The 24,137-nt window shown below is 49.4% G+C and overlaps 2 protein-coding genes across 3 annotated transcripts in view; one reads left to right on the forward strand and one right to left on the reverse strand.

The window, feature by feature from the left end:
- Positions 1-24,137, forward strand: part of ergic3 (ERGIC and golgi 3) — a 52,267-nt gene that overhangs the window by 20,203 nt on the left and 7,927 nt on the right. The window contains exons 8-10 of one of the 2 annotated variants that reach the window (XM_068000147.1): positions 8,688-8,702; positions 11,827-11,858; positions 13,991-14,087. In XM_068000147.1, coding sequence (XP_067856248.1) covers positions 8,688-8,702; positions 11,827-11,858; positions 13,991-14,087 — 144 coding nt within the window. The remainder of the gene's footprint in view (positions 1-8,687; positions 8,703-11,826; positions 11,859-13,990; positions 14,088-24,137) is intronic. The other variant, XM_068000149.1, reaches the window with a different exon arrangement.
- romo1 (reactive oxygen species modulator 1) lies at positions 15,216-23,504 on the reverse strand. Its single transcript, XM_068000150.1, has 3 exons — positions 23,396-23,504; positions 17,775-17,905; positions 15,216-15,457 (listed from the first exon to the last, which is right to left on the reverse strand). Exons 2-3 carry the CDS (start codon positions 17,903-17,905, stop codon positions 15,349-15,351), a joined length of 240 nt encoding a protein of 79 aa, XP_067856251.1. The 5' UTR covers positions 23,396-23,504; the 3' UTR covers positions 15,216-15,348.

Here is a 24,137-nt window from a genome sequence, read left to right on the forward strand (position 1 = left end):
CTTCTAGGAAACTGTCTATTTCTGTTTTAAATTTATTTAATGATGTAGCTTCCACAGCTTCCTGGGGCAGCAAATTCCACAGACCTACCACCCTCTGAGTGAAGAAGTTTCTCCTCATTTCGGTTTTGAAAGAGCAGCCCATATTCTAAGATTATGCCCCCTAGTTCTAGTTTCACCCATCCTTGGGAACATCCTTACCGTATCCACCCGATCAAGCCCCTTCACAATCTTATATGTTTCAATAAGATCGCCTCTCATTCTTCTGAACTCCAATGAGTAGAGTCCCAATCTACTCAACCTCTCCTCATATGTCCACCCCCTCATCCCCGGGATAAACCGAGTGAACCTTCTTTGTACTGCCTCGAGAGCAAGTATGTATTTTCTTAAGTATGGGCACCAAAACTGTATGCAGTATTCCAGGTGCGGTCTCACAAATACCTTATATAACTGCAGCAATACCTCCCTGTTTTTATATTCTATCCCCCTAGCAATAAAAGCCAACATTCCGTTGGCCTTCTTGATCACCTGCTGCACCTGCATACTAACTTTTTGATTTTCTTGCACTAGGACCCCCAGATCCCTTTGTACTGCAGTACTTTCCAGTTTCTCGCCATTAAGATAATAACTTGCTCTGAGGTAGAGCTGGGTGTGGTCAGCGTACATGTGGAATCTGACATTGTATTTTCAGATGATGTCGCCGAGGGGCAGTATGTAGATGAGGAATAGGAGGGGCCGAGGACAGATCATTGGGGGGACGCCCAGAGGTAACGGTGGGGGAGCGGGAAAAGAAGCCATTGTAGGTGATTCTCTGGTTAACGACTGGATAGATAGGAATGGAACCAGGCGAGCGCAGTCCCACCCAGCTGGACAATGGAGGAGAGGCGTTGGAGGAGGATGGTGTGGTCAACCATGTCAAAGGCTGCAGACGGGTGGAGAAGGATGAGGAGGGAGAGTTTACCATGGTCACAGTCACAGAGGATGTCATTTGTGACTTTGATAAGGGCCGTTTCAGTACTATGGCCGGGGCAGAAACCTGATTGGAGGGATTCAAACATGGAGTTGCGGGAAAGATGGGCACAGATTCGGGAGGCGACAAAACATTCAAGGACTTTGGAGATGGGGGTGGTAGTTTGCAAGGACAGAAGGGTCTAGGGTGGGTTTTTTTGAGGAGGGGAGTGATGATGGCAGATTTGATGGGGAGGGGGACAGTACCTGAGGAGAGGGAACCGTTAACAATATCAGCTAACATGGGGGCCAGGAAGGGAAGTTGGATGGTCAGCAGTTTGGTGGGAACAGGGTCGAGGGAGCCGGGACTCATCGACAAGATGAGCTCGGAGAGGGCATGGGGAGATAGGAGAGAAACTAGAGATTACAAGAATAATAAGGAGGGAGAAATTAGAGTACGAGAGAAAACTAGCTCGAAATATAAAAACAGATAGTAAGAGTTTCTACAGGTATTTAAAAAGGAAAAGAGTAAGTAAAGTGAGCGTTGGTCCTCTGGAGAGAGAGTCTGGGGAATTAATAATGGAGAATAAGGAAATGGCGGATGAATTGAACAGATATTTTATGTCCGTCTTCACTGTAGAGGAGACAAATAACATGCCAGAAATAATTGAATCAAGAGGTGAAAGGGAGGGAGGAACTTAAAACATTTACAATCACCAGGGGAGGGGTTTTGAAAAAATTATTAGAACTAAAAGCTGACAAGTCCCCAGGTCCTGACGGACTTCATCCTCGGGTCTTAAAAGAAGTGGCTGCAGAGATAATAGATACATTGGTATTAATTTTCCAAAATTCCCTAGATTCTGGAAGGGTCCCATCAGATTGGAAAATAGTGAATGTAACTCCTCTATTCAAGAAAGGAGGGAGACAGAAAGCAGGAAACTACAGGCCAGTTAGCTTAACATCTGTCATTGGGAAAATGCTAGAATCTATTATTAAGGAGGTTATAGCAGGGCACTTAGAAAATCTCAGTGCAATCAGGCAGAGTCAACACGGCTTTGTGAAAGGGAAATCACGTTTGACTAATTTATTAGAGTTCTTTGAGGAAGTAACAAGCAACGTGGATAAAGGGGATCCTGAGGATGTGGTGTACTTGGATTTCCAGAAGGCTTTTGACAAGGTGCCACATCAAAGGCTACTACACAAAATAAGAGCTCATGGTGTAGGGGGGTAACATATTAGCATGGATAAAGGATTGGTTAGCTAACAGGAAACAGAGAATAGGCATAAATGGGACATTTTCAGGTTGGCAAGATGTAACAAGTGGAGTGCCACAGGGATCAGTGCTTGGGCCTCAACTATTTACAATCTATATCAATGACTTGGATGAAGGGACCGAATGCATGGTTACTAAATTTGCTGATGACACAAAGGTAGGTAGGAAAGTAAGTTGTGAAGAGGACATAAGGAGTCTGCAAAGGGATATAGATAGGTTAAGTGAGTGGGAAAAAATTTGGCAGGAGTATAATGGGGGAAAATGTGAACTTGTCCACTTTGGCAGGAGGAATAGAAAAGCAGTGTATTATTTAAATGGAGAGAGATTGCAGAACTCTGAGGTACAGAGGGATCTGGGTGTCCTAGTACATGAATCACAAAAAGTTAGTATGCAGGTACAGCAAGTGATCAGGAAGGCAAATGGAATGTTGTCATTTATTGCAAGGGGAATGGAATATAAAAGTAGAGATGTTTTGCTACAGTTGTACAGGGCATTGGTGAGACCACATCTAGAATACTGTGTGCAGTTTTGGTCTCATTTAAGACAGAGAAGGTTCACTCGACTGATTCCTGGGATGAGGGGGTTATCTTATGAGGAAAGGTTGGACAAGTTGGGCCTGTATACACTGGAGTTTAGAAGAATGAGAGGTGATCTTATTGAAACATATAAGATCCTGAGGGGACTAGAAGGGGTAGATGCTGAGAGGATGTTTCCCCTTGTGGGAGAGACTAGAACTAGGGGCCACAGTTTAAAAATAAGGGGTCTCCCATTTAAGACGGAGATGAGGAGAAACTTTTTCTCTGAGGGCCGTGAGTCTGTGGAACTCCCTTCCCCAGAGAGCGATGGAGGCAGGGTCACTGAATATTTTTAAGGCTGAGTTAGAGAGATTCCTGATTAACAAGTCAAAGGTTATAGTAGGTAGACGGGAAAGTAGGATTGAGGTCACAATCAGATCAGCCATGATCTTATCAAATGACAGAGCAGACGTGAGGGGCCAAATGGCCTTCTCCTGCTCTTAATTTGTATGTTTGTATGAGAAAGATGCAAGTTCAGGGCTAGGGCAGGAGGGAACCTTATGGGAAGTTTTGCTCAGTGGGCTCGGGGAAGGGAGGGAAGCAGCAGAGGCAGCTGAACGGATGGTCTCAATCTTAATGACAAGGAAGTCCATGAGCTCCTGGCACTTGTTGGAGGTGAGGGTGGAGGGAGCAGGGGAGAGAGGTTTAAGAAACATAGGAACAGGAGTAGGCCATTCAGCCCCTCGTGCCTGCTCCACCATTTGATAAGATCATGGCTGATCTGTGATCTAACTCCATATACCTGCCTTTGGCCCATATCCCTTAATACCTTTGGTTGCCAAAAAGCTATCTATCTCAGATTTAAATTTAGCAATTGAGCTAGTATCAATTGCCGTTTGCGGAAGAGAGTTCCAAACTTCTACCTTTGTGGGTAGAAATGTTTTCTAATCTCGCTCCTGAAAGGTCTGGCTCTAATTTTTAGACTGTGCCCCCTACTCCTAGAATCCCCAACCAGCGGAAATAGTTTCTCTCTATCCACTCTATCTGTTCCCCTTAATATCTTATAAACTTCGATCAGATTACCCCTTAACCTTCTAAACTCTAGAGAATACAACCCCAATTTGTGTAATCTCTCTCATAACTTAACCCTTGAAGTCCGGGTATCATTCTAGTAAACCTACGCTGCACTCCCTCCAAGGCCAATATGTCCTTCCGAAGGTGCGGTGCCCAGAACTGCTCACAGTACTCCAGGTGCGGTCTAACCAGGGTTTTGTATAGCTGCAGCATAACTTCTGTCCCCTTGTACTCTAGTCCTCTGGATACAAAAGCCAGCATTCCATTAGCCTTATTGATTATTTTCTGTACCTGTTCATGACACTTCAATGATCTGTGTACCTGATCCCCTAAGTCCCTTTGGACATCCACTGTTTTTAACTTTTTACCATTTAGAAAGTACCCTGTTCTATCCTTTTTTGATCCAAAGTGGATGACCTCACATTTGTCTACATTGAATTCCATTTGGCACAGTTTTGCCCAGTCACCTAATCTATCAATATCACTTTGTAATTTTATGTTTTCATCTACACTGCTTACAATGCCACCAATCTTTGTGTCATTGGCAAACTTAGATATGAGCCTTTCTATGCCTTCATTTAAGTCGTTAATAAATATTGTGAATAATTGAGGCCCCAAGACAGATCCCTGCAGGACTCCACTCGTCACATCCTGCCAATGTGAGTACCTACCCATTATCCCTACTCTCTGTCGCCTTTCGCTCAGCCAACTTCCTAACCAAGTCCGTACTTTTCCCTCGATTCCATGGGCTTCTATCTTAGCTAACAGTCTCTTATGTAGGACTTTATCAAATGCCTTCTGGAAGTCCATATAAATAACATCCATTGACATTCCCCTGTCCACTACTTTAGTCACCTCTTCAAAAAATTCAATCAGGTTTGTCAGGCACGACCTACCTTTCACAAATCCATGCTAGCTCTCTCTGATTAACTGAAAATTCTCGAGGTGTTCAGTCACCCTATCCTTAATTATTGACTCCAGCATTTTCCCCACAACAGATGTTAGGCTTACTGGTCTATAATTCCCTAGTTTCCCCCTCTCTCCTTTCTTAAAAAGCGGAGTGATATGTGCAATTTTCCAATCTAGAGGGACAGTTCCTGAATCTAGAGAATTTTGAAAGATTATAGTTAGGGCATTTGCAATGTGCTCACCTACTTCCTTTAAAACCCTGGGATGGAAACCATCTGATCCTGGGGCTTTGTCACTCTTTAGTGCTATTATTTTCTTCATTATTGTTGTTTTACTTATGTTAATTTTATTGAGTCTCTGTCCCCGATTCAATATTAGTTTTCTTGGGATTTCCGGCATGCTATCCTCTTTTTCTACTGTAAATACTGACGCAAAGTAATTAGAATCATAGGAGATTACAACATGGAAACAGGCCCTTCGGCCCAACATGTCCATGTCGCCCAGTTTATACCACTAAGCTAGTCCCAATTGCTTGCACTTGGCCCATATCCTTCTATACCCATCTTACCCATGTAACTGTCCAAATGCTTTTTAAAAGACAAAATTGTACCCGCCTCTACTACTGCCTCTGGCAGCTCGTTCCAGACACTCACCACCCTTTGAGTGAAAAAATTGCCCCTCTGGACCCTTTTGTATCTCTCCCCTCTCACCTTAAATCTATGCCCCCTCGTTATAGACTCCCCTACCTTTGGGAAAAGATTTTGACTATCGACCTTATCTATGCCCCTCATTATTTTATAGACTTGTATAAGATCACCCCTAAACCTCCTACTCTCCAGGGAAAAAAGTCTCAGTCTATCCAACCTCTCCCTATAAGTCAAACCATCAAGTCCCGGTAGCATCCTAGTAAATCTTTTCTGCACTCTTTCTAGTTTAATAATATCCTTTCTATAATAGGGTGACCAGAACTGTACACAGTATTCCAAGTGTGGCCTTACTAATGTCTTGTACAACTTCAACAAGACATCCTGTATTCAATGTTCTGACCAATGAAACCAAGCATGCTGAATGCCTTCTTCACCACCCTATCCACCTGTGACTCCACTTTCAAGGAGCTATGAACCTGTACTCCTAGATCTTTGTTCTATAACTCTCCCCAACGCCCGACCATTAACGGAGTAGGTCCTGGCCCGATTCGATCTACCAAAATGCATCACCTCACATTTATCTAAATTAAACTCCATCTGCCGTTCGGCCCACTGGCCCAATTTATCAAGATCCCGTTGCAATCCTAGATAACCTTCTTCACTGTCCACAATGCCACCAATCTTGGTGTCATCTGCAAACTTACTAACCATGCCTCCTAAATTCTCATCCAAATCATTAATATAAATAACAAATAACAGCGGACCCAGCACCGATCCCTGAGGCACACCGCTGGTCACAGGCCTCCAGTTTGAAAAACAACCCTCTACAACCACCCTCTGTCTTCTGTCGTCACTACATAATTGTTCAACATGTCCGCCATTTCCCCACTGTCAATGACAATATCCCCACTTTCAGTTTTTAAGGGGCCAACACTGCTCCTGACCACCCTCTTTTTCCTAATATAACTATAAAAGTTCTTCGTATTGGTTTTGATATCCCTTGCAAGTTTCTTTTCATACTCTCTTTTTGTAGCTCTTACTGTTTTGTGACCCTTTGTTGATCTTTGTATCTTTCCCATTCGCCAGGATCTGTGCCATTTTTTGCCTTTTTGTATGCCCTTTCCTTATGTCTTATACTGTCCCTTACCTCTTTAGTTGTCCATGGCTGTCTTTTTTGGCAAGTAGAGTTCTTGCCCGTCAGGGGTATAAACCGATTCTGTATCACGTTAAATGTTGCTTTAAACATTTCCCACTGATCATCAGTCGTTTTACCCATTAACAGATTTGCCCAGTTTACTGTGGACAGTCTCTGTCTCCTCCCATTGAAGTCGGCCTTGCCCAAGTCTAGAATCTTAGCAGCTGATTCACTTTTTTCCCTTTCAAACACTACCTTGAACTCGATCATGTTATGATCACTATTGGATAGATGTTCACGCACAGTTAAGCTGTTAACTAAATCTGGTTCATTACTCATTACTAAATCTAGTATGGCTTGCCCCCTTGTTGCCTCTAGGACATACTGCTGTCGAAAACTATCCCGGACACACTCAAGAAATTCACTACCTTTCTGATAGTTGCTAGTCTGCTTTCCCCAATCTATGTGAAGGTTAAAGTCCCCCATTAAGACCACTATGCCTTTCTTACACGCTTGTCTAATCTCTGCATTTATACAATCTCGCACTTCAGAGCTGCTGCCAGGGGTCTTATATACAATTCCCACTATAGTCTTAGATCCTTTCCTATTTCTCAATTCAACCCATAAGGTTTCTGTTGGCTGCTTACCTCTCGTTATATCCTCCTTTATCATTGAAGTGATTTCATCTCTAATCATTAAGGCTACTCCTCCCCCTCTTCCATTTTCCCTATCTCTGCTGTAGACCTTATAACCCGGTATATTTAGTTCCCAATCCTGATCATCCTGCAGCCATGTCTCAGTAATAGCTATAATGTCATACCCTCCAATTTGAATTTGAACCTGTAGTTCATTTAATTTATTCCTTATACTCCGTGCATTTGTATATAGAACTCTTAGTTGGGCCACACGCCCTAGCCTGACCTTCAGCTTTGATGCTGGGTTAATCGCTTTACGCCTTCTAGTTTTCACTTTATCTGCAGTGCCTAAAGTACACTTTCTTTCTGCTGCTCTACACTTTTCCCTTTCACTTGTTCTTGAATAACTATTTGTACTATTTGTATTGTAAATTTCCCCTGGGTCCTCCCTTCTCTTGCTGCTTTCAACTTTACTCTCTTCTGACTCCCCGCTCAGGTTCCCATCCCCCTGCCACTCTAGTTTAAACCCTCCCCAACAGCAGTAGCAAACACCCCTGCAAGGATATTATTCCCGGATCTGTTGAGGTGCAACCTGTCCAGCTTGTACAGGTCCCACCTTCCCCAGAATCGGTCCCAATTCCTCAGGAATCTAAATCCCTCTCTCCAGCCACGCAGTCATCTGGTCTATTCTCCTATTCCTATACTCACTAGCACGTGGCACTGGGAGTAATTCTGAGATTACTGCCCTTAAGGTCCTGCTTTTTAACTTATTCCCTGACTCCTTATATTCTGCTTGCAGGACCTCATTCCTCTTTTTACCTATGTCATTGGTACTGATATGTACCACGACCTCTGGCTGTTCACCCTCCCCCTTCAGAAGAAGACGGTTTGCAGTGGAGGAGAAGCCGGGGGTTATCTTTACATTCCAGGATGATCCTGGAATAGTGAGCAGCTTTGGCAGAGGAGAGCAGGACCTGATGGTGCTTGATGTGGTCCTGCCAGATTTGGCGATGAATGGCTAAACCAGTTGTTCACCGTAAACATTTAAGTTTGTGTCCCTTGGATTTAAGGGAGTGAAGATGAGGGCCGTACCAGGGGGAATGACCGGGGTGGGAGAGAGTAACGGTTTTACTGGGGACGAGGGCATCAAAGGCGGAGGTGAGGGTGTGATTGAGCAGATCGGTAGCTGCAGAAATTTTGTGTCAAATGGAGGACCAAAGTCTAGACAGTTGGGAGTCTGAATGTGCCATTGTGAGTGATTTGGGGGAGAGTATTTTTTTCCAGGGCTGGATGCAGAAGTAAGGGGGGTTGGGAGGGAGAAGGGGGATGTGGGTGGAGAGGGATACAAGGAAGTGATCAGAGACGGCCTTATCTGTGATGCGCATTAAATATGAGCTCAGTTAAAAAGCTCCAATCTCTGTGTGTCCGAGAATTCGGATGTTTTTCCAGTATTCTTACATCTGCCTGCGTTCTCCAGTATCTAGTCGGATGTTCTGTGTGTTTGCACTTTGATGCTTCTCTACTTTTAAAAATTGTTTCTTTTCTTCCTTGCAGTACATGCTGTTGAGAGTAAGTGACTAATTCTCAATTCTTCTCTTCTACATGTCTTTAATAGTTTCTCTACCATGAAACCTAATTTGCTGGAATGCCTGTGATACGCCCTCTTTTGCTAAAGCCCATTTGCGCTGTCCAGCTCCTGTACGTGCTCTGTGTTAACCGGAATAATGTTGCATGGATGTGTACAGTGTCGCTGAGATTTCAGTGAACTGGGTGGGTGAATTTACATTCGATGCCACTGACCTGAGAATCACCAGCAGTTAAATTAGTGATTCTGCCTCCAAACTTGGGTTATGTCTGGAGAGAGAATCTTCAGCTGTACATTAGGGTGCAGTACTGGTGGGTCCAGGTCTGTCACTGTGGAGCACTGGGGTACAGTATGGGGGGGTACAGGTCTGTCACTGTATAACAGGTACAGTATGGGGTGGGGGGGTACAGGTCTGTCACTGTGGAGCACTGGGGTACAGTACTGGGGGGTACAGGTCTGTCACTGTATAACAGGTGGGTCCAGGTCTGTCACTGTATAAAAGGTGCAGTACTGGTGGGTCCAGGTCTGTCACTGTGGAGCACTGGGGTACAGTACGGGGGGGTACAGGTCTGTCACTGTATAACAGGTACAGTACGGGGGGGGGGTACAGGTCTGTCACTGTAGAGCACTGGGGTACAATACTGGGGGGTACAGGTCTGTCACTGTAGAGCACTGGGGTACAATACTGGGGGGTACAGGTCTGTCACTGTAGAGCACTGGGGTACAGTACTGGGGGTGGTATAGGGTTGTCACTGTAGAGTACTGGGGGGGGTATAGGGTTGTCACTGTAGAGCACTGGGGTACAGTACTGGGGGTGGTACAGGGTTGTCACTGTAGAACACTGGGGTACAGTACTGGGGGGGGTACAGGGTTGTCACTGTAGAGCACTGGGGTACAGTACTGGGGGTGGTACAGGGTTGTCACTGTAGAACACTGGGGTACAGTACTGGGGGTGGTACAGGGTTGTCACTGTAGAACACTGGGGTACAGTACTGGGGGTGGTACAGGGTTGTCACTGTAGAACACTGGGGTACAGTACTGGGGGGGGGGTATAGGGTTGTCACTGTATTACACTAGGGGTGGCAGTATTGTGAGATGTTAATGAAGTACGTCACATTTTCTTACTGTGTTGGGACCATCGCAGCAAACCAGTTCAATGATAGTTCTGTCCACTCACACACATTCTGTAATTTCTGACCTTGACCCGCTGATTCCAATGACACTCAGAGTTTGGCTTTCATCTATAAATTTGACCAATTTGCATCGATTCTGATGTATTCAGCAGCAAATGGCAGAGACTCTGAGTAGTTGCATGTTACTGAATATTACACAGGCTGTGCGAGCGGCTGCGTATTACAGTATATTACGCAGGCTGTGCTTGTGGCCGTGTTACTGTGTATTACACAGGCTGTGCCTGCGGCTGTGTTACTGTATATCGCTCAGGCTGTGCTTGTGGCTGTATTACTGTATATTACGCAGGCTGTGCTTGCTACTGTATATTACGCAGGCTGTGCTTGTGGCCGTGTTACTGTGTATTACACAGGCTGTGCCTGCGGCTGTGTTACTGTATATCGCTCAGGCTGTGCTTGCGGACGCGTATTACTGTATATCACACAGGCTGTGCTTGCGGCCGCGTATTACTGTATATTACACAGGCTGTGCTTGCGGCCGTGTATTACTGTATATTACACAGGCTGTGTTTGCGGCCGCGTATTACTGTATATTACACAGGCTGTGCTTGCGGCCGCGTATTACTGTATATTACACAGGCTGTGCTTGTGGCTATGTATTACTGTATATTACACAGCCTGACACTAGACTCTCCTCAGTGTGCTTTGAACATGGCCGTTACGAAGTGTATGAAAGGACAGGTATCCCCCGTCTTCCCATGCCCCAGCTGAGATCAGGAACTCTGCACACGAGGGATTGAACATCTACTATCACAATGGCCCTGTGTTTAATGTTTAGATTCTCAGGGTGTGGCCAGTGATGCCAACGCAGCATTTACTGCCCATTACTGGGTGTCTCTTGGTGGAGTCTAGAATTGAATGGCTCGCTGGAGTCAATCACTTAGAATGTCAGGGTGGGCCACGGTGGCAGCTTCCCTTCCCTGTAGGACATTAATGAATCAGTTGGACATTCAGCATCTTTGTGGAGCGAGCCCACTGATTTATTAGATTTACTGAATTCAGTTTCACTTGCTCATGAACCATAACCACTAGACTACTGTACCTGCTGTGTATGTACATGTGGGAGGGAGGGGGAAGGATCTGAAAACCAGTCTTTAATTCTTACTTTGTAAAACTGTTTTGCCCGTGTTGTTACTAATGCTTATGGCTTTCACCGCTGATCCCTGATTCCAGGAGTATTCATGCATGGAGTGAGTGTTATTAACGGCAGAGACTAACGGGTATGAAATGACCAGCATAGTGGCTGTAAAAGTAACCAGCTTGTTTACGTACAATAATTAAACAACTCCAATTCCAGATGAAGACAGAAGAAGCAAAGGGTTCCCCTCGACTGATGGACGCTGGTCTCCAGGACTGGTCCAGCTCCCACTCTCTGATGGACGCTGGTCTCCAGGACTGGTCCAGCTCCCACTCTCTGATGGACGCTGGTCTCCAGGACTGGTCCAGCTCCCACTCTCTGATGGACGCTGGTCTCCAGGACTGGTCCAGCTCCCACTCTCTGATGGACGCTGGTCTCCAGGACTGGTCCAGCTCCCACTCTCTGATGGACGCTGGTCTCCAGGACTGGTCCAGCTCCCACTCTCTGATGGACGCTGGTCTCCAGGACTGGTCCAGCTCCCACTCGCTGATGGACGCTGGTCTCCAGGACTGGTCCAGCTCCCACTCTCTGATGGACGCTGGTCTCCAGGACTGGTCCAGCTCCCACTCTCTGATGGACGCTGGTCTCCAGGACTGGTCCAGCTCCCACTCTCTGATGGAATACTGACTCCTGAGGATGTAGATGGTCATGACCTGACTACCTGAGCACCAGATTTTAGTCACAAGCCTCAAGCTTTCTAGAATGTAACTGTTAAGAGCCCGGTAACATTATTCAGCCCTGGTTTTAATTAGTTCCTTTTTTTCTCTCCCCTTTTCTCAGTTCACGACCTGCAAACCTTTGGATTGGACAATGTAGGTATAGCTTCCAACTCACAAGTGCATTGTTTTTATTAACCCATTGAATGCTGATTGCTTGCTGCACCTTGGACAGTTATAGCACACAACTCTCAAATTAGACTAATCTTCCTTTAGTATCCCAGGGATTATTGGTACTTAATTACAAACACTTTGTGATTAAATCATAAACATTTATAAAGACCAGATTTAAAGTCTGTACAAATACAGATGAAATCTTCCAGTAAGTCCAGAGGGACAGTAAATTGTGTAGGTGGGAACAGGAAGTTGCAAAGGGTGACAGGCAAAGTGAGTGGGCAAAACAGAGGCAAATGGAGGTCACTGTGGGGAAGTGTGAGGTCATCCACTTTGGACCTAAGAAAGATAAAGCGGGAGTATTTTCTAAATGGTGAGAGATTGAGGTCTCTGTACAAAAGCTTGTGGACAGTTAACAATAATTAAAACAGCTAGTGGGATGTTGGCCTTTATCTCAAGGGGACTGGAATACAAAGGGTGGAATATAAAAATAGAGATCTTTTGCTACAGTTGTTCAGGACATTGGTGAGACCATATCCAGAATACTGTGAGCAGTTTTGGTCTCCTTACTTAAGAAAGGACATAATTGCTTTGGAGGCAGTTCAGAGAAGGTTCACTCAACTGATTCCTGGGATGAGGGGATTATCTTATGAGGAAAGGTTGGGCCTGTATATACTGGAGTTTAGAAGAATGAGAGGTGATCTTATTGAAACATAAGATCCTGAGGGGACTGGAAGGGGTAGAAGCTGAGGGGATGTTTCCCCTTGTGGGAGAGACTAGAACTAGGGGGCCACAGTTTAAAAATAAGGGGTCTCCCATTTAAGACGGAGATGAGGAGAAATTTTTTCTCTGAGGGTCGTGAGTCTGTGGAACTCCCTTCTCCAGAGAGCGGTGGAGGCAGGGTCATTGAATATTTTTAAGGCTGAGTTGGATAGATTCCTGATTAACAAGGGAGTCAAAGGTTATAGTAGGTAGACGGGAAAGTAGGGTTGAGGCCACAATCAGATCAGCCATGATCTTATCAAATGGCAGAGCAGTCTCAAGGGGCCGAATGGGGCTAAAAGGGTTAAATTCTGAGGACAGGTTGCATAGACAAGGCTTGTATTCCCTTGAGTTTAGAAGATTAAGGGGTGATCTAATTGAGGTGTTTAAGGTAATTAAAGGATTTGATAGGGTAGATAGAGAGAAACTATTTCCTCTGGTGGGAGTCCAGAACAGGGGGGCGGGGGTATAACCTTAAAATTAGAGCTCGGCCGTTCAGGGGTGATGTCAGGAAGCACTTCTTTACACAAAGGGGAGTGGAAATCTGGAACTCTCTCCCCCAAAAAGCTGTTGAGGCTGGGGGTTAATTGAAAATTTCAAAACTGAGATTGGTGGATTTTTGTTGGGTGAGGGGATTAAGGGTTACAGATCAGCCATGATCTAACTGAATGGCCTCCTCCTGTTCCCATGGTTCCTCCAGGATTGCGATGGGGTTAATTTCAGGAATGGTTAAGGAGGGGCTCTTATTCTCTGGCTGAAAGACCCCACAAAGTTCTCGGGTGTCTCTGAACTTTTCACCATCCTTTGTCCGAGCTTCGCCTTTTGAATCTGGCAGCGAATTCTACCAAATTCTGATGGTACCGTCGGACTCTGACTGTTTATGTGGAATTCAGCACCATCACTGGTGGTGTGCTCGTCACCCACCGAACGTAAACCGGTCATTGAGTTCACTCAATATCCTCCTACAATAACTCGCATTTATATAGCGCCTTTAATGTAGTAAAACTTCTCACGGCACATCACAGGAGCGATTATCAAACAATTTGGCACAGAGCTACAGTAGAGATATTAGCACTGGTGAGAGGGAGGTTTTAAGGAGCATTTTGAAGGAGGAGAGAGGCGGAGAGGTTTAGGGAGGGAATTTCTGAGCTTAGGGCCTAGGCAGCTGAAGGCACGGCCGCCAATGGTGGAGCGATGAAAATTGGGATACACATAACATAACAGGCCATTCAGCCCCTCGAACCTGTTCCGCCATTCAGCATTTATGTTGATCTACAGGGCTGCATCTGGAAAAGCATCCTATCGTGAAATATGTTTTTGGCGTAAACATAGTCTGCTCCTTTCTCCTCCAGATAAACATGACCCACGACATCAAACACCTCTCCTTCGGGAGTGATTATCCAGGAATAGTCAACCCCCTAGATGGAAGCAATATCACGGCACAACAAGGTAAGCAGACCAGTCCAGACTGTGCGAGGAGGGAGAGAGAGGAAAAGGCTGTGTGGGAGGAGGAGACGGTTCACCGTATGCAGGTTTGGAATCCAGGCACAAGGCACGAAAAAAACGTCCGAACCCGTGGCACAAAGTGCTTCATTTCCGAGCATCGGAGTCAGCGCTACGATCTACTTTACTACAGCTTAAAGAATAGATTGTGGAAAGTTCTGATGACTTGATTGGGGGCAGTTTCTTCAATTCCCCCCCAGCACCTCCTGAGGTCGCTGACTCCTTCACCAGGGGTGACATGGGGATGCCCCACTACCTCTCCCAAGCAACCATTACTCTCGTAGGAGCTTAATGAGTGTCAGGCTATTCGACTGTGGAGCACATCACAATCGAGCCAGATCCTATCCTTACTCCGGGTCCACACATCACGGCCGCTATTTCTCTTCCCCCCCCCCCCCCCCCAAACCCGGTGCCTAATTGTAACCCACCTGCCAAACATTTATCATGAAGTTAAAAACTCCCCCCACTAGGTAGTGTCAGCTGTGGTTCAGTTGGTAGCACCTCCTGTCTCTTAAAAGTTTGTGGGTTCAAGCCCCACGCCAGAGACTTGAGCTCATAATCCAGGCTGACCCTGCAGTGTACCACTGAGGGAGCGCTGCACTGTCGGAGGTGCCGTCTTTTGGATGAGATGTTAAACTGAGGCCTTAACTGCCCCCTCAGGTGGACGTAAAAGATCCTACGGCACTACTGGAAGAAGAGCAGGGGAGTTCTCCCTGGTGTCCTGGCCAATATTTATCCCTCAACCAACATCACCAGAACAGATCATCTGGTCATTATCACATTGCTGTTTGTGGGTTCTTGCTATGTGCAAAATGGCTGCCACAGTGCATATGTTATAACAACGACTTAAAGTACTTCACTGGTTGTAAAGCACTTTAGGACTTCGAGGTCGTGAAAGGTTATATGTAAATACAAGTCTGTCTGTCTTTATGTTGCACTGATATTGGTGTGTGTCCGTCCCTCTGGCCCTGGCTAACATCGTCACTCTGTTGTGTTGTGAGTTGCTATTAAGAGGCCTTTAAAAGTGCAGCCATCACTGGAAAAACCCCAATCAGATGTGTCTGTTTTCGGAACTTGATGCAACAGTAAATCATACACTTTATTCTCCATTATTAATACAGCTTGTAATCTCAAGGGGACAGACAGATGACATATTATCTGAAACACTTGAAACTTCAGCAGAAAGAAAATGATTATTTTTGTTTTGTTAGCATCTGATTCCCATTCCAATGGCCATGAATGTTCCAAATGTACCTCCGCTCTGCATCATGGTCTTCCCAACACCACCCAGCAGGTCTCGGCCTCTCAGCCCCAACCTAGAAACCGAGCAGAAGTAGGTTTACACCCGACATGGCTGTAGCCTGAGAAAGCAACACAGTAATGCAAGCCGACACGTGGGGTTAATAATGGGCAAACGCCCCCCCCCAGTCAGCCGCGTGCCTGTTATTCCATCAGCGCACAGACCAAGCTCAACGTCTCCACCGACTCTGCAGCTCGGTAAAAAATTGCCAGCGTTCACACAACTCAGAAGATGAAGCAGGAATTTGTCCTTTTGGTATTTGCAAGGAAAAGCCCACTGGAAAATGTTGGGGTTTGAGCCTGGCTCAGTTTGGCAGTGCTGGAGCAGGGGTGGCGTGAGCACAGCTGGGCACAGCGGCGCTGGAGCGGGGGGGGGGGGGGCGTGAGCACAGCTGGGCACAGCGGCGCTGGAGCGGGGGGGGGGGCGTGAGCACAGCTGGGCACAGCGGCGCTGGAGCGGGGGGGGGGGGGGGGGCGTGAGCACAGCTGGGCACAGCGGCGCTGGAGCGGGGGAGGAGTGAGCACAGCGGCGCTGGAGCGGGGGGGGGTGGGCACAGCGGCGCTGGAGCGGGGGGGGGGGGGTGGGCACAGCGGCGCTGGAGCGGGGGGGGGGCGTGGGCACAGCTGGACACAGCGGCGCTAGAGCGGGGGAGGAGTGAGCACAGCGGCGCTAGAGCGGGGGAGGAGTGGGCACAGCGGCGCTGGAGCGGGGGAGGGGCGAGCACAGCGGCGCTAGAGCGGGGGAGGAGTGGGCACAGCGGCGCTGGAGCGGGGGAGGGGCGAGCACAGCGGCGCTAGAGCGGGGGAGGAGTGGGCACAGCGGCGCTGGAGCGGGGGAGGGGCGAGCACAGCGGCGCTAGAGCGGGGGAGGAGCGGGCACAGCGGCGCTGGAGCGGGGGAGGGGCGTGAGCACAGCGGCGCTGGAGCGGGGGAGGAGTGGGCACAGCGGCGCTGGAGCGGGGGAGGAGTGGGCACAGCGGCGCTGGAGCGGGGGAGGGGCGGGCACAGCGGCGCTGGAGCGGGGGAGGGGCGGGCACAGCGGCGCTGGAGCGGGGGAGGAGTGGGCACAGCGGCGCTGGAGCGGGGGAGGAGTGGGCACAGCGGCGCTGGAGCGGGGGAGGAGTGGGCACAGCGGCGCTGGAGCGGGGGAGGGGCGTGAGCACAGCGGCGCTGGAGCGGGGGAGGAGTGAGCACAGCGGCGCTAGAGCGGGGGCGGAGTGGGCACAGCGGCGCTGGAGCGGGGGAGGAGTGGGCACAGCGGCGCTGGAGCGGGGGAGGAGTGGGCACAGCGGCGCTGGAGCGGGCACAGCGGCGCTGGAGCGGGGGAGGAGTGGGCACAGCGGCGCTGGAGCGGGGGCGGAGTGGGCACAGCGGCGCTGTACTGAGGGATTGTCCTTCTGATGAGATATTAAACCAAGGTCCCACCTGCCCCCCCCCCCCACCCACATTAAGTTGCACTGGGAAGGGTTGGTACTGTGGAAGGCTGTGATCCAAAGGAACATCTGCACCTGAACCCCTCTCACAGGTAACTGCAGTGGATTTAGAGCAAAGCTGTGCATCCCCAGGAGTGCATCTGCTCAATAATATCGATCACCTATAACCAATGCTTTTAAAAACATGATTATTGGTCTCTATTTGGGGCAAAGGATTTCATACAGTGGTGTCTTAAGACATTCCTTATAGGCCATGTCCAGACACCCATTAATTTTGAAAACAGTTTACTGCTGGTTTCATATTTTATTATGACTATGATCTGTCAGCAGAAACAACCCAGTTCAAACTCCCACTTACACTAGGAGTTAGGGATGCCCGTGCTGGGGAGGGAAGCACTTTGCTATTTTGTACATCCAGTGTCAGGAAATAGTTGCAGGCTGTATATATGAAAAGTGACGCTCCTTCTATTCCACTCCGTCACTTTGCTAACTTTCCTTTTCCCATAGCCTGAGATTCGGTGCTGAATGAGGGGCAGTTTTGCACCAATGGCAGTAGGAACTGGATTAAGAATAACCAAACCCATTTCATGTGGAGCTCCCACAACCGGCAGCCATGGAGAGCTCGTGCTCTCTTAGCTTGGTGCTTCTCTGGAGCGGAGTCCAGTCTGGCAGGAGTGGGACAGGTTGACCTCAGTCAACACCCCAGGCACAGACTGGCAGCCCATCCAAAAATTATCAGGCAACTGTGACCCAAACTTTGTTTTGGAGACACTGGTGCAGGGGTGGGTTTGTGTGAGAGAGTCGGCTGATTAAGAAACGCACATCTCCCCCACCCTCCACATTTTGTACTTGCATTGAAGGGAAACAGATGTAAATACAGTTACACAGTGATTGGACTGACCTGAGACACGAAAAACTGCCGAAAAGTGCTCCAGCTGCCATGCCAACTGCACAGCCCATCATGAAGCCCATCTTAACCCTGTCGAAGCAGCTGGGCTGCGACTGTCCATACGATCCCATTGTGACTGGCATCTAGAGCAAAAGGGGCAGAGTGGGTACAGGGCACCATAACCGATCATTAATCCATCAGTTCCCCCTCCCCAAACAGACTAGTGGGCTGGTGAAAGCTCAACTAGACGGCAAATCCTTTCTCGGAAAAGTTGGGACTGGGTGCTTGCAGAGAATTCCTGATAATCGCTGCTCACGACACTATGCTTTTGGTTTCTCTTTAAGATTTTAAAAAAAGCTGAGTAAAACTGGGTGTAAAATGAAACCTCAAACACTGCCCCATCCTTTATCAGCAAGCTCACTGGTGGCTGACATCTTCACTCCACTGAGGTCGCAGAAATAACGTTGCTTTAAAAATTATCGCAAGTTTAAATCTATAAATTTGGGAGTACCTTTGACTCGGGCCAATTCTGCCCCCTTTATTTTGACACAGACCAGTTTCAAACCCTGATATCACACTTGGTGTTTAGAATTTTGGAATGATGTCGAATGATCCTAAGTTTTAACCTGCTTCAGAATACCAGATAAGCTGTAACTTTACAACCCCCCACCCCAAATCCACCCTTCCTTCAATTGAGGAACCCCGTGAACAGTACTATTACATTATTTGTAATAGGGCAGTTCTGGATTTAGTTTTAGGGAATGAAGCTGGGCAGGTGGAAGGAGTATCAGTGGGAGAGCATTTTGGTGGTAGTGATCATAATTCAGAGAGATTTAGCATAGTTATGGAAAAGGACAAAGATAGAACAGGAAACAGCTACTTGAAGGTAAATCAGTGTCAGAGCAGAGAGAGGCATTCAAGGGGTTCAGAGTAAACATGTTCCCACAAAGAAAAAGGGAAGGGGCAGCCAAATCTAGAGCCCCCTGGATGACAAGGAGCGTACAGGGTAAGATAAGGCAGAAAAGGGAAGCTTATGTCAGACACCGAGAGCTCAATACTGCAGAAAGCCTAGAGGAGTATAGAAAGTGCAGAGGTGAAATTAAAAAGGAAATTAGGAAAGCAAAGAGGGGGCATGAAAAAATACTGGCAAGTAAAATCAAGGAAAACCCAAAGATGTTTTATAAATACATTAAGAGCAAGAGGATAACTAAGGAAAGAGTAGGGCCTATTAGAGACCAAAAAGATGTGTGGAGGCGGAAGATGTGGGAATGGTTCTTAATGAATACTTTGCGTCTGTCTTCACAAAAGAGGGGGATGATGCAGAGATTGAAGTTGAGGAGGAGGAGTGTGAAATATTGGATGGGATAAACATAGTGAGAGAGGAAATATTAAGGGGTTTAGCATCTTTGAAAGTAGATAAATCACCAGGGCCAGATGAAATGTATCCCAGGCTGCTAAGAGAAGCCAGGGAGGAAATAGCAGAGGCTCTGAGCATCATTTTCCAATCCTCCCTGGATACAGGCGTGGTGCCGGAGGATTGGAGGACTGCTAACGTTGTACCATTGTTTAAAAAGAAAGAGATAGACCGAGTAATTACAGGCCAGTCAGTCTAACCTCGGTGGTGGGAAAATTACTGGAATCAATTCTGAGGAACGGCATAAATCGTCATTTAGAAAGGCACGGGTTAATCAAGGAGAGTCAGCATGGATTTGTTACGGGAAGGTCGTGTCTGACTAACTTAATTGAATTTTTTGAACAGCTAACAAGGAGGGTCGATGAGGGTAGTGTGTTTGATGTGGTGTACATGGATTTTAGCAAGGCTTTTGACAAGGTCCCACACAGCAGACTGGTCAAAAAGTACAAGCCCTTGGGATCCAAGGGAAAGTGGCTAAATGGCAGGAAGCAAAGGGTAATGGTTGACGGGTTTTTTTGCAACTGGAAGGCTCAGTACTGGGTCCCTTGCTTTTTGTGGTATATTTTAATGATTTGGACTTGATCAAGCCCCCCACATTCAAGAAGTTTGCAGATGATACAAAAATTGGCCGTGTGGTTGATAGTGAGGAGGAAAGCTGTAGACTGCAGGAAGATATCAATGGACTGGTCAGGTGGGCAGAAAAGTGGCAAATGGAATTCAATCCAGAGAAGTGGGAGGTAATTTTGGGGAGGGCAAAAAAAGGCAAGGGAGTACACAATAAATGGGAGGATACTGAGAGGTGTAAAGGAAGTGAGGGACCTTGGGAGTGCATGTCCACAGATCCCTGAAGGCAGCAGGACAGGTAGATAAGGTGGTTAAAAAGGCATACGGGATACTAATTAGGAACAGTCAGCATGGTTTTGTGAGAGGAAAATCATGTCTCACGAATTTGATTGAGTTTTTTGAAGGGGTAACCAAGAAGATAGATGAGGGCTGTGCAGTAGACGTGGTCTACATGGACTTCAGCAAAGCATTTGACAAGGTACCGCATGGTAGGTTGTTACATAAGGTTAAATCTCATGGGATCCAAGGTGAGGTAGCCAATTGGATACAAAATTGGCTTGACGACAGAAGACAGAGGGTGGTTGTCGAGGGTTGTTTTTCAAACTGGATGCCTGTGTCCAGCGGTGTGCCTCAGGGATCGGTGCTGGGTCCGCTGTTATTTGTTATTTATATTAATGATTTGGATGAGAATTTAGGAGGCATGGTTAGTAAGTTTGCAGATGACACCAAGATTGGTGGCATTGTGGACAGTGAAGAAGGTTATCTAGGATTGCAACGGGATCTTGATAAATTGGGCCAGTGGGCCGATGAATGGCAGATGGAGTTTAATTTAGATAAATGTGAGGTGATGCATTTTGGTAGATCGAATCGGGCCAGGACCTACTCCGTTAATGGTAGGGCGTTGGGGAGAGTTATCGAACAAAGAGATCTAGGAGTACAGATTCATAGCTCCTTGAAAGTGGAGTCACAGGTGGATAGGGTGGTGAAGAAGGCATTCAGCATGCTTGGTTTCATTGGTCAGAACATTGAATGCAGGAGTTGGGATGTCTTGTTGAAGTTGTACAGGGCATTGGTGAGGCCACACTTGGAGTACTGTGTACAGTTCTGGTCACCCTATTATAGAAAGGATATTATTAAACTAGAAAGAGTGCAGAAAAGATTTACTAGGATGCTACCGGGACTTGATGGTTTGACTTACAGGGAGAGGTTAGACAGACTGGGACTTTATTCCCTGGAGAGTAGGAGGTTAAGGGGTGATCTTATAGAAGTCTATAAAATAATGAGGGGCATAGATAAGGTCGATAGTCAAAATCTTTTCCCAAAGGTAGGGGAGTCTATAACGAGGGGGCACAGATTTAAGGTGAGAGGGGAGAGATACAAAAGGATCCAGAGGGGCAATTTTTTCACTCAAAGGGTGGTGAGTGTCTGGAACGAGCTGCCAGAGGCAGTAGTAGAGGCGGGTACAATTTTGTCTTTTAAAAAGCATTTGGACAGTTACATGGGGAAGATGGGTATCGAGGGATATGGGCCAAGTGCAGGCAATTGGGACTAGCTTAGTGGTATAAACTGGGCGACATGGACATGTTGGGCCGAAGGGCCTGTTTCCATGTTGTAACTTCTATGATTCTATGATTAGCCGAGGCATAGAATATAAGCTCAGGGAGGTTATGCTAAAACTGTATAAAACACTAGTTAGGTCACAGCTTGAGTACTGGGTACAGTTCTGTTCACTTTACAGGAAAGATGTGATTGCACTAGAGAGGATGTTGCCAGCGCTGGAGAATTTTAGCTATGAGATAAGATTGGATAGGCTGGGGTTGTTTTCTTTGGAACAAAGGAGGCTGAGGGGAGATTTAATTGAGGTGTATAAAATTATGACAGAACTAGATAGAGTGGATAGGAAGGACCTATTTCCCTTAGCAGAGGGGTCAGTGACCAGGGGGCATGGATTTAAAGTGATTGGTAGAAGGATTAGAGCGGAGCTGAGGAGAATTTTTTTCACCCAGAGGGTGGTGGGGGTCTGGAACTCACTGCCTGAGAGGGTGGGAGAGGCAGAAACCCTCAACTCATTTACAAAGTACTTGGATGTGCACCTGAAGTGCTGTAACCTACAGGGCTACGGACCAAGTGCTGGGAAGTGGGATTAAACCGAATGGCTCTTTTTCGGCCAGCACGGACACGATGGGCTGAATGGCCTCCTTCTGTGCTGTAACTTTCTATGATTCTATTATGTGTGTTCTACACACACACACACACACGTGTGCATGACTGGTCTACAATTTACAGGTATTTTACCTTTTGAAGTTAGTTTCGTAAAAATCCAAAGTCAAAACGTCGGAATGTTCTGAAAAGCAACATTCCAGTGTAAACACCGGGTATTCCCTGTGAAGGTCACTGGTCACTCCCTCACTGACCCAGGTCACACTCCCCCCCCCCCCCTTCCCCCTCCTCCCCGCCCCCTTCCCCCTCCTCCCCGCCCCCTTCCCCCTCCTCCCCGCTCCTCTTCACCCCAACTCCCCTGCACTACTTCTTCCTCCCCCTCCCCGCTCTTCTTCCTCTCCTCCCCCTGCTCCTCTTCTTTACCCCCTCCCCGACTCTTCTTCACCCCCTCCCCGACTCTTCTTCCTCCTCCACCCGCTCTTCTTCACCCCGCTCCCCCCCTCCCCCCCGTGTCTTCTCCCCTCCCCCCCCTCCGTCTTCTCCCCCTCCGTCTTCTCCCCCTCCCTGTCTTCTCCCCCCCCCCCCCGTGTCTCCTCTCTTCTCCCCCCCCCCCCGTGTCTCCTCTCTTCCCCCCCCCCCCCCCCCCGTGTCTCCTCTCTTCCCCCCCCCCCCCCCGTGTCTCCTCTCTTCCCCCCCCCCCCCCCCGTGTCTCCTCTCTTCCCCCCCCCCCCCCCCCCGTGTCTCCTCTCTTCCCCCCCCCGTGTCTCCTCTCTTCCCCCCCCCCGTGTCTCCTCTCTTCCCCCCCCCCCCGTGTCTCCTCTCTTCCCCCCCCCCCGTGTCTCCTCTCTTCCCCCCCCCCCCCCGTGTCTCCTCTCTTCCCCCCCCCCCCCCCGTGTCTCCTCTCTTCCCCCCCCCCCCCCCCCGTGTCTCCTCTCTTCCCCCCCCCCCCCCCCGTGTCTCCTCTCTTCCCCCCCCCCCCCCCCCGTGTCTCCTCTCTTCCCCCCCCCCCCCCCCGTGTCTCCTCTCTTCCCCCCCCCCCCCCCGTGTCTCCTCTCTTCCCCCCCCCCCCCCCCCCCGTGTCTCCTCTCTTCCCCCCCCCCCCCCCCCGTGTCTCCTCTCTTCCCCCCCCCCCGTGTCTCCTCTCTTTCCCCCCCCCCCCCCGTGTCTCCTCTCTTCCCCCCCCCCCCCGTGTCTCCTCTCTTCCCCCCCCCCCCCCCCCCGTGTCTCCTCTCTTTCCCCCCCCCCCCCCGTGTCTCCTCTCTTTCCCCCCCCCCCCCCCGTGTCTCCTCTCTTTCCCCCCCCCCCCCCCCCCGTGTCTCCTCTCTTCCCCCCCCCCCCCCCGTCTCCCGGACTGAGGCCTGTTGTCCGGTGTGAGCAGAGGTCCGGCCCCAGGTCTATGCGCGGTGAGCTGCGGGGCCTGTCCAGTGTCGAGTATCTCCCGGTGCCCGGGATCCCCGGCGGGTGCGGGTGTGGGGCGGGGCGGGGGGTCACTGACCTTCGCTGCCGCGGGTCCGGTCTCCGAGTCTCGCTCCTCGCCCTCAGGCCGCCATCTCACCCCCACCGGAAGTGACGTCACTGGAGCGCCCGATCACGTGCCGGGGACTCGGCCCCTCCCCCTCTGCCTCAACTCTGACCCCTTCACTCCCCCTGAACTCTGACCCCCTTCGCTGAGGGTTATTTGGGGGGCGGGAGGCGAGTGTCAGGGGGATCGGATCGGAGAGGCGGGACCGGGGACCCCCACCCCCCCGGGACCCCCTCACACCCCCCCCGGGACCCCCTCACCCCCCCAGGACCGGGGACCCCCTCACCCCCCCCCCCCCCCCCCGGGACCCCCTCACACCCCCCCCTCGGGACCGGGGACCCCCTCACCCCCCCCCCCCCCCCCCGGGACCCCCTCACACACCCCCCTCGGGACCGGGGACCCCCTCACCCCCCCCCCCCCCCCCCGGGACCCCCCTCACACCCCCCTCGGGACCGGGGACCCCCTCACCCCCCCCCCCCCCCGGGACCGCGGCCCCCCTCACCACCCCCCCCCGGGACCCCCTCACCCCCCCGGGACCGCGGCCCCCCTCACCCCCCCGGGACCGCGGCCCCCCTCACCCCCCCGGGACCGGGGACCCCCCTCACCCCCCCCCCCCGGGACCCCCTCACCCCCCCGGGACCGCAGCCCCCCCTCACCCCCCCAGGACCGCGGCCCCCCTCACCCCCCCCCCCCCCCCCGGGACCGCGGCCCCCTC

This window comes from Heptranchias perlo, chromosome 19 (assembly GCF_035084215.1).
Source record: "Heptranchias perlo isolate sHepPer1 chromosome 19, sHepPer1.hap1, whole genome shotgun sequence".
Lineage (NCBI taxonomy): Eukaryota > Metazoa > Chordata > Chondrichthyes > Hexanchiformes > Hexanchidae > Heptranchias > Heptranchias perlo.

What these genes read in the sequence shown, in the direction of transcription:
- romo1 (XM_068000150.1), bottom strand. Translation starts at nt 17,905, where the DNA reads ATGCCAGTCACAATGGGATCGTATGGACAGTCGCAGCCCAGCTGCTTC. An exon ending in GGCAGTTTTTCGTGTCTCAG is followed by an intron (nt 15,458 to 17,774) that starts GTCAGTCCAATC and finishes CTCGGTTTCTAG; the next exon opens with GTTGGGGCTGAGAGGCCGAG.